General features: G+C 34.7%; 1 protein-coding gene across 1 annotated transcript; it reads right to left on the bottom strand.

Annotated features, from left to right (window-relative positions):
* Window positions 1–1,803: 1,803 nt before the first annotated feature.
* On the bottom strand, window positions 1,804–6,230 carry LOC113736490 (auxin-induced protein PCNT115-like). Its single transcript, XM_027263509.2, has 5 exons — window positions 5,921–6,230; window positions 4,751–4,951; window positions 3,491–3,663; window positions 3,310–3,412; window positions 1,804–2,433 (listed from the first exon to the last, which is right to left on the bottom strand). Exons 1-5 carry the CDS (start codon window positions 6,140–6,142, stop codon window positions 2,101–2,103), a joined length of 1,032 nt encoding a protein of 343 aa, XP_027119310.1. The 5' UTR covers window positions 6,143–6,230; the 3' UTR covers window positions 1,804–2,100.
* Between the last annotated feature and the right edge of the window lie 4,251 nt (window positions 6,231–10,481).

Raw genomic sequence — 10,481 nt, 5'->3', positions numbered from 1 at the left:
GGCCATTGACATTAAAGAGTCTAAGTGAATACCTAATTAAACCCATTTAATTGGTTGGGATAATTTCAGAAACCTCCCTTGAGATTTTTAGTAATTTCAGACAGCTCCCCTCATGTTTTGAAAATTACACATATCTCCACTAGAATGTAGGTTGGGTTTCACCTTGATGATGTAAGACAAAAAAGTATAAAAATGCCCAAAATTACCCTCATCTAACTTTCCTCAATATGAATAATCATTAATTTTTTTAAAAAAAATCGAGAATATACTTGTATACTACAAAAATTACGAGTTTTATTGTTTAGTCAATGTCTTGATATTTTTCATCCCCATGATTTTTTACATCCATCCAAACTTTTAAACTCTTATCACTTCTTCTTCTTACGAACAAACTCTTTGTTTTAGATACCAAAATCCACCGTCGTAATTCTTACTTTCACAATCTTTACCACCCTATAGGTTTCTTCCATATATTGCCTACCTAACCATTAGTCATAAAACTCATAATCCTTACCTTTTCCCCACTCAAATGGCCAAGTCCTCAGTTACCAAAATTCTTCTAACCTCTGCTCTCAACATTTGGGTTGGTCATCCTAAATCAGTTACTTTTTTTTTTTTTTAATTGATACAATTTTATTGAGAACAAGTTTGATGTCTATTAAGTGGAGCCAGGCATAACATCAACAAGGTGCAAGTTTGGGGTAGTAGTTTTAGTACAGTTTATCAAATTATACTTTTCCATTAACCAGTAGCTTTTTTGCACTCAATGATATGAACAATTGGGTTGTTGGCAGTGATGATGGCTTCCATCATTATCAACAACAGTAGCATATTTAAGTCATAGAAGAAGGGAGACATCTACCTTGATTAGTATATTTGAGTGATAAAAAGTTACAATTCAATGGTCATGGCTGAAATAGTTTGGCCACAATATATGACCTGGTCAAGAAGAATTGTTTTTCTTTTTTCTGTTTTCTGTTCCCTTTTTTATCAATGGCTTGTCTTTTGAAAAATTATGAAGGTTATTATAGTTATTGTCTATCATCAAGAGAGGTAAGTGTAATATTAAAAACCTCAAAGAAGGTTTAGTGAAATTGTCAGAAACCTCAGGGGAGATTTCTGAAATTATGCCTTTAAATTTTCTTAACAGTTTACAACAAAACTCAGCCACTGTTCCAGCCTCGATAAAGAAGCTTGACAAGAAGTTGCAAAAACTTGATTCGCCACAAGCTTCAGTCATTTAATCAAAGATTTGCCAACCTGAATAGCAAATATCATAACAAAAATAGAAGATAGGAAATTAACACGCTAACCACAAATTGAACTATACCTTCAAAATATAACTGCGTCACACCTTTACAGTGAATTTATCCGCCGTAACTTCAAATAGCGGCGCAGCCTAATAATTGAATGACCATAGACTGTAAAATGAGTGCATTTCTATTTTCTAGTATGATTCTATTTGGCCCAAATTAGGAGAATAAAAAATGATATACAAGCTAATTAATTACAGTCACAAATAATTAATGAATCAATTCAGTTTATTTAGAATTAATTTATAATTATTAGGTTAAATTTCTAATTATTAGGGTACACATATAATTTTATTTATATTTATTTAATTGATGCAAGGGATGGGATGGGATAGGGAATGGGGCGGCGAAGCACCACTGCCCCTGGTGCCATTTAAGACGGGGCACAAAAATCGCCCCGTCCCTACCCTTGCTCCGCTTCATCACCTATCCCCATGCAAAGATCTTAGAGGGAGCCTCCGAGAGAAAATAAGAAACCCCATGTCCCATATAAGCAGGAAAGAAAGGAAAGGTTTATAAGTGGTGATTTTACACAATTTATTTGGACCATGGATTTGGAATTACATCACATCCAGAACTTGGAACATGACTCTATTGTACTTCATGATTACTACAAAATCCAGGACGTAACACTCTTGTACCTCAAGATTACTTCCCAAGACGTCAAAGCTAAAATAAAACAGAAGTCCACGAAATCTCAGACCAAACAACCAAACTTGCATTCAATGTGTTCTTCCAAGCCAAAACTAAAATAAAAGTCCATCAAATATCAAACCAAACTTGCTCTTCATGTGCTCTTCCAGGTTGACAAAGGTGGAGTGTCGGAAGTTTTCCAAGTGTTGGCGTCAGTCGCATATCTATTACCCTTGACAGCGGCTGCAATAGATTCGAGTTCCGCCTTATCCTCTGCGGACAGTTTTACAGACAAAGCTCCTATATTCTGATCGAGGTTCTGAATCTTGGTAGTGCCAGGTATGGGGCAAACATCATTGCCTTGGTGATGGACCCAGGCCAATGCTAGCTGTGATGGAGTACAACCCTTCCTTGACGCAATGGCATTGACCCGCTCATACAAGTTCTTGTTGTGCTCCAAATTCTCTGCCTGAAACCTTGGCTGATACTGCATTGAATGAATTTCAACATTTAAGCAACTGTAATGCCAGAAATTCAAAAGCGAGCAAAGCATGTGTTGTCTACAAAAGAAGACGTTACGAATAACTTCAAGATATTCGATTATATTGTTTGAGGTGCACAAAGTTCCGGGGAAAGAACAATCCTGTAAGGTGGACTGAGAACTCCAAGAAACATCAATTGCGGAAGGTAGATCCTGATGTACATTTCTCATTAAAGAAGGAACTCAAAATAGATATCAAACACATTTTTGAACTATCAGGACAGGATTATCACAGTTAAAGGATGTATAGGAAAGGGAGAATAGCAATTTGAGAGGACAATGCACAACTTTTGTGCCCTAGACCAGACGATGACATTGCAATGTAAGTCCATTTCCCCTCAAAATTGTAAAGAGACTATTACCAAAAAAAAAAAGAGATAGTTTCTTCCTTTTTTCATGTCCAGGATATTTTTGCACCACAAAATAGAACACTCCCACTGCTTGTGATAGTTGACAACGCTAGTGATATCTTTAAATCTAACTAAATACAGAGCACACAATTTCTATCCTGTCTGTACAAAAGGTTCAGTTTCAAACAATGCCAAAAACTGCATTTATTGGAATCCAAGACTACAGGACTTGTCAGATAGAAAAAGCTTGTTGTGTCGCTCTGTTGGATAGAAGTTAATTAAATTAGACAATTTTAGGAAAGCTCAACCAAATTATTGGACATTAAATAGTGCAGCAACATGTAACAGAGAGACAAGAATAGGGATATTGAGCAACAATGCTGCTGAATGTGGTAAAATAGATGACAGAATTTCATACTAACTATACATATACTATACTAGAAACTAATAATCTTTTTGGATATTCACAAACCTTTCGGTAGTCACCTTCAGTCAAATTCTCGATCAGCTTTGGACCTGAAGAGAAGAATCCTTGTCCGAGTGGACTGTATGCAACAATCCCTATGCCAAGCTCTCTAAAAGATTACACCAAAGTGAATTCAAAACATGTTTCTTCTAGACCATGTAGAACTGACGCAGAATAAATGCACTACCTGCAAGTGGGAATGATCTCTTCCTCAACATCTCTGCTCCACAATGACCACTCCAACTGTATAGCTGTTATTGGATGAACAGCATGTGCTCTTCTAATTGTTGAAGCTGAGGCCTCGGAAAGACCTATATACTTTATTTTACCCTCTTCAACCAGTTTCTTAAGTTCTCCTATCTGGGAGAAGGAGAATTTTTAACGGACAAGAAAATTCTAGCTGATTTACTATATTCCATACCAAAGAATAGAATCAAAATTATACATGCATAAACTAAAAGTAGTACTCGTTCTGTGCAGTGGCAAAACTTGGTCAAAGTATACATCAAATTGAAAGCACCATCTTAAAAAAATGGCAACAAGCAGCCATAGTACTTCTCTAGATGACATTGTCATTAACCCCACTTGTTACTTAGCTCTGCTGGACCATGCATAACGTGATGCTCGGCCAATATCTTCTTTTTTTCAATTTTTTTTTAGGAGTGGCATTTAAGAAGAAGGAAGGGAGGAAGGGCTATTAGAACTTGAGAATTGTAAGTCTTGAGGCCTCAACTTTCGCCATTAAACCAAGACCTCCACAGCGCTTGGCTAATATCATTATATGACATTGTTGATTCTTCTAAACAAACTAACGGCAATACATATGAAAAATGTTAGTCATCAATTTTGCTGGATTTCATTCATACTACCGGTATTTTGAGTGATCATAGTGTAAGAAAATTTCTTCCTACCATTCAGGAAAAGTAAAATATTCTCCGCTGACTGCACTAAAAAGACCATACAGAAATCGTTCTACAAAATGTTCAGTGTTATAACAAATGAGCATCATGTACTTAAGATATCAAATAATGAATGCCCATCTGCATTGCTTTTGACACTGACTGAAAAGAAGTGATAAGGTAGATAAATAGCATATCTATACTGAATCAGATAGCCTATCTCAAATGAAAGACAGAATGCACAGGTCTTCTGGTTCTAAAGGAAAGGTATACAATCTATAGTACAATATCCAGCTATATCTCTCTCAGGGCCTCAGCAGGGCTGTCAAGTTAATATAAGACAACTCTTTTGGATGCTTGTAATTTTTGGGATGCCCCAAATTAGCATAGACCATAAGGGCAACAAACTTTTTTCTGCAATTTTTGAAGCAATTGCAAAAGAAATGGAACTCAATTATTCTCCACAAATTTCAACTACTTTGATCAAACTTTCATTTCATCAAGAATGAGGTGCAGCTTAAATTCAGGAAAGGAAACAAGGAGCAAACCGTGACTTCAATGGGCACACGTGTATCAATGCGATGCTGATAATAGAGATCAATGCAGTCCACATCAAGCCGCTTCAAGCTGGCCTCACACGCTGCTCTCACATAGGCTGGATCACCATGTATAATAAAATTCCCATCCTCAAAGCTCAATGCAAATTTTGTTGCTAGCTCCACTTTCTCTCTCAATCCTTCCTTCAAGGCCTAAAACCATGCTTTCATAACATCAATCATCGAGGACATACACATCATTGCATGTTATAGCAAGGCGATTTGTGATCCATGCATGGCACAATCAATCTGAGTTTTTCCATCGTTTTCATTTTTAAGACTAATATACTCCTCCTTCCTTTTGAATATGGCAGCATGCAGAATGAAAATTATGTAATCTATGGACTTTAGAAGTTTGACTCTCTTAAAGAGGCCAATCCCTTTTCATTTTTCTGTTCTTCTTCCTGTTTCTTCCAATACAAATTCACAGTCAACCTCTACCATTGATGAGATTTGATGCAAAACATGAACATATACAGACTCGTATACGTGAACCTCAATACAAAAATAAGAACCTCATACTTAATCAAATTATTAAGGTGGATTGAACAGTGCCCTATTAGGAACCATAAGGGTTCAAGGGAAGGAAAAGGAATGAAAACATCCTAGTGAAAAAGAAAGAAAAGGAGACCAGAGGAGTACAGTTTTCCTATTGTCTTGTTTGGAGTAAGACATGGATGTGATAGAAAACCTAAAGATGTTGTTTGGTTATCTGATAGAAAAGAAAGGAATCAAATCTGAAGCCTAAAATTCGGGTATTCGAGGCATTTTAATAGAAAATCACTAAAAAGAATTCCTTTCCCTCCGTTTCTATCCACTTTTGAATGGAAATGTAATTTTTTCCACATTTGAATGGAAACAAAACTCAAGCAAAACAACCAATCTTGTTCCTTCCTTCCCTTCCCTTATCTCCTCTCCTTTCCCTCCTCAAAATATCAGTCCAAACACACAGACTCTTGGTTAATATTCCATCATAATAAAGATCCAAGCTTTTTGGATTGACAAATGGACTTTAATCGCTGGCAAACAAAATTAAGAGGGACAAAATGATACAAGCTTTTAATTGCCTGGGATTAAGTGTGATTTACCTGAATATAAATTTACAAATATGATCAAGGTTACCTTGCCTATGAGGATTTCGTTGATGTGGGGTCCATAGAAATCGGAGGTGTCAAGATGGGTGATACCTCTGCTAATAGCATGGTGGATGAGTTTGATCATATCAGGCTCGGGCTTTGGCGGCCCGTAGGAGCCTGACATGCCCATGCAGCCCAGCCCTTGAGCTGAAACTTCAAGACCTTGCGAGCCCAGCTTGATTCTTGGTACTTTAACTCGCGCTGCCATTTTCAGACAAGAACACAAGACACAGAGGAAAGAGTTGAGTGCAGCAGAGCTTATTCTTTAGTAGCTGAGGCCTGAAGAAGAAGTATGGACTAGACTGAGGGATCCCTTTATGGAAGGAACGCGTTGACCGTTCCTGTCGTAGATAGCAGTACGAGAGATCGACACGTGTGCTGGACAGAAATGGAGGCCAGTCCACGCGCACGCAAGAAGAACAAAAACGAACATCGCGCGCTATACGACAAAAGTAAAATAAAAAGAAGGGATAATTTCAGAAACCTCTCTTGAGGTTTTTAATAATTCATTTAGCTCCCTCAAGATTTTAAAAATTACACATACATCTCTTTTTATTTAAAATGACAATACTACCCTTCAATATTTTAATAAAATTCCCTTATTTGGCATGCTTATACTTAGAATGACTTTTAAAATTATTTTTTCATTATTTTTTCTCTTATTCCTTTTTTTTTAAAAAAAATTGCCAATAAAACTATAGAATTATCACTATTATCTCTAGTTTCTATTTTAACCAAATATCGAACTAGTGATTTTTTATGATTTAAATTATATGTAATCTAATGTTTTTGCAGATCTTTGTTTTCTATTTTGTGGTATTAAAATTAATAATAAATCAAAAAAAAATTGCCCAAAATCACTACTAAATTATGATAATTTCACTACTCGAAAAATTTATAAACTCTAAATAAATTATTTCAACATTTTTTTTCTATCTTACAAATCTAAATCCATAATAAAATGTCATAAAAAATATTCTATCATAGTGATAAAATTATTATTATAGTTGTTTATCAAACAATAGGTATAGATATTAAAATTTTGGCACATTTTTCTTAAAATTATACTAGATAATCTTATAACTATATAGGAAAATATATTAAAACTCGTTATATAAGAGCATTTTTGGATATTCATTTAAAAATTTGACCAAGTTAATATTATTTTAATATTTTGTTATTAAAACTATCAAATCAAGAGAGGTATGTGTAATTTTTCAAATCTTAGAGGATCTTAGTGAAATTGTTGGAAATCTCCGAGGTGGTTTTTGAAATTATCCCTAAAAAGAATTGTGTTGAGTGAGGGATCGGTTGGGGCAAATACGAAAGAAGGTGGTACGATAGTGAAGTATTTGCACCATCCTTCAGTGAAGTACGGATAATGTGACTAAGCCCCCTTTTAAGGTAGTTGTGTGATTAGCTTGGAAAAACTGTTTTAGTGCTTGCAAGACAACGTTTGATTTTCACATATTCTCAGAACTAGCACTAGAAAATGGGGGTGGTTGAGGATAAATATTTTGTTTGGTTATATCATACTTTGAGAATTCCATAACAATTTGAAGTACATATGATTGCATATAAAAGAAATTGAAATTGTAATCCCAAATTTGTTTTGGATAAATATATTTTTAGATAAAAATAAAGTACGAATGCAAAAAAATAGAATAACACACAAATGGAATGGTAAGCAAAATAGCTGAATGATTGTTTAGTTAGGTTGGAGTGTGATTGTTTAGTGAATATCGTACGATTTATATGGCGGTTCTACTGGACGTGAAAAGGCGTAAGAAGTGTTGGGCGTGTGTGCGTGGCGTTACAATAGAAACGAATTGCTGAATGGGGCTATTTTTTGTTTTGATTAAAAACATAAAAAGATATTTGTAGAATACCTGAATAGGTTTTCGTCAATCCTAAACAACAATCATAAAATGACATACGTATTCATTTTCATGTCATTATTTCGTGTTAAGAAGTTAGAGGTGGCAAAATGGGCGGGATGGGCGGGATTTGCTTGGGTTTGAGATGGAACCGAGTCATATGGGTTTGGGCCCAACCTTACCCATATGTGTTTTGGGACTAACTTGGGCGGGATCATTTTGGGATGGGTTTAGATTGATCCCGCCCAATACCCAAATCCATTTTCTACATATTTTTTTTCCTTTAATTCATTTTTTATTTTTATATAATTTTAATATTTTTGATTTATTAAATTTCTTTTAGTTTTATTAAATAAACATGCAAGTGCTTTATACTCAAGATTCCCACCAAAAATTGGATTAACAAATAAAGGAAAAGATAGATATACAGCCATATTCCAACATATATCAAGATGGCCAAGATCCTGAGGATGTTGAATATTTATCCTTATCATTGTCCAAGGATGACAGGTCTAAACTAACTGAAATGCTGGAAATTCTTGTGGATAATGACTAGGAAGACTACTAGATTATATTCGCTGGTATGACTATAAAAATTGTTAAAGATAATTTTTGAATCTAAGATTCCGTTTGGATTGACTATTTTTTCAAAAAATAAGTTTTTCAAATACAATGTTACAGTAATATACAATAACTCAAGAAACATCCCATCCATATTAATATATCAAATATTTCAAAAAAATTTTATAGTAAAAATTTTTCATATACACTGCTACAATAAAATATTTCCAAAACACCTACCAAAAACAGCTAATCCAAACGGAGCCCTTGCCATTTGAGCCCAATGGGTACCCAAGTATTTCCCATCCTTTCCCATTCATTAATGGGTATAGTTGGGATGTGTCCCAACTTAAACCCAATACCAAATTATAATACCCATCCCGCCCAAAGTTCCTTTGGGCATGGGTAGCCCATTGGGACTTGGGACAAATTGCCAGCTCTATAAGAAGTTTACATTTATATTATGTGTTTTCGCGACTTCTTTCAAAGTTCAAACTTGTCGTAATTACAAATTGTATTATGTGTTTTTTAAAGTTGCAATGTGTAATTACAAAAAATGCGATTTAAAATATTAACTGACAAAGTGTTAATCCCAAACACATGAAATTTGTAGCACATTAGTATTCTGATTATCAATGACAAAGCAATTACAATTGGATTGTAGTTTGTAGAAATGTTTTGTGATTTGTAAGATTATTGGTTTGTATGTCGTTATGCAAAGTATGCCGAACACAAAATTGATAAAGGTTAATAATTTTTTGTAAAGTGGTTATGAATATCGTAGAAGTATATGACAATTAAAAGTAGTGTGGATTTTCTCCGGTTTTCAGTTATACAGAAATATAAGTGATATGAAAAAGTTTGTGATTTGCAAGTAAGTGAATGGTTAATGTGCAGACTTCACACCCAGAGGGACAAGGGGCACAAATGGTTGCAGGTGCAATCGTTTGTGGCAGTTTATACATTTTTCAACAGCGCGTAATATTTTTTGCACGTCGCGTAACTTTCTTTACACACAGAGTAACTTTAGAACAATTTTTTGTGAACCTCACATATGACGTGAAAATCGAATTACATACTGTAATCTGAGCCGCATAAATTTTTGAGACTACATCGTGACCGTGAACCTTCAGGAACGATTGTCTCTGACAACCGTTCCTGCCCCATTTCCCACCCAGAGACACCCAACTTTACAGCCTTTGCTTTTACTACATTAGGCCTCGCATGCCCTCTTTGCCAGGCACGTGGTCGGTGGCTGCTACTCCAAAACCCTTTACCACCACAAGCGATGGCACATTGGACAGAATATGGCGTGTCCATTTGGATTTTTGACACGCACACCCAGCATACGGGAAGGAACGGTCAACTCGTTCCTACCATAAAGGGCTCATATTGTCAAAAGCGTATGCACCCAATCAAAGCTTTGAAAAGAAGACTCGTGAAAAGATTCGCCATTGACGGCTATCATGTCATCTAATGTTATGTCACTGATTACATACTTTCATGAAATTATAAAATTATAATATTTTTGTAATGAAAAAATGATTATAATATTGAGATAAATAAGTACCATTAATAGGTTTGTCTGTATTCAACATTATTTTTCCAATTTTACTTGCTTACATCATCATTACAATTTTTAATACATCTTTTTATTTTTCGAATTACCTTTTTATCTCACATACATCACATCACAAAAAGTGCTACAGTAAAAATATCCCAAATAACTTACAATCCAAACAAACCTGTGATCAATATTTTTGATCACACACAGCCTAAGTATCAATATTTTTGAAATTATCAAATATCTTTGTGATCAATGGTGCACTTGTCACACGTCAATATATATTAACATTAGATGTGTCAAAATGGGTGATCTAGACGGATTTGAGTGGATTTCTATTCGGCAATGAGTATAATTGGATCAATCCATTTATACCTATTTAATAAATGTATATGGGTATACTCAATTACCAATTTATGACTCATTTGAAATTCTATTTATTATTTTTTTTTATTTTTTGTATGTTGTTTGACAAGAGAGAACGATATTTTATTGTTATTAGATTCGTAGGAAATTCAAATTTATCTTTTTAACATTTACTAAAA

This window comes from Coffea arabica, chromosome 3e, assembly GCF_036785885.1.
Source record: "Coffea arabica cultivar ET-39 chromosome 3e, Coffea Arabica ET-39 HiFi, whole genome shotgun sequence".
NCBI lineage: Eukaryota > Viridiplantae > Streptophyta > Magnoliopsida > Gentianales > Rubiaceae > Coffea > Coffea arabica.
The sequence above is the reverse complement of the archived record's forward strand: the minus strand, read 5'-3'. Positions and strand labels throughout refer to the sequence as shown.

What these genes read in the sequence shown, in the direction of transcription:
- LOC113736490 (XM_027263509.2), bottom strand. Translation starts at nt 6,142, where the DNA reads ATGGCAGCGCGAGTTAAAGTACCAAGAATCAAGCTGGGCTCGCAAGGT. An exon ending in ACGAAATCCTCATAGGCAAG is followed by an intron (nt 4,952 to 5,920) that starts GTAACCTTGATC and finishes GCATGGTTTTAG; the next exon opens with GCCTTGAAGGAAGGATTGAG. An exon ending in GTGTGCCCATTGAAGTCACG is followed by an intron (nt 3,664 to 4,750) that starts GTTTGCTCCTTG and finishes TCCTTCTCCCAG; the next exon opens with ATAGGAGAACTTAAGAAACT.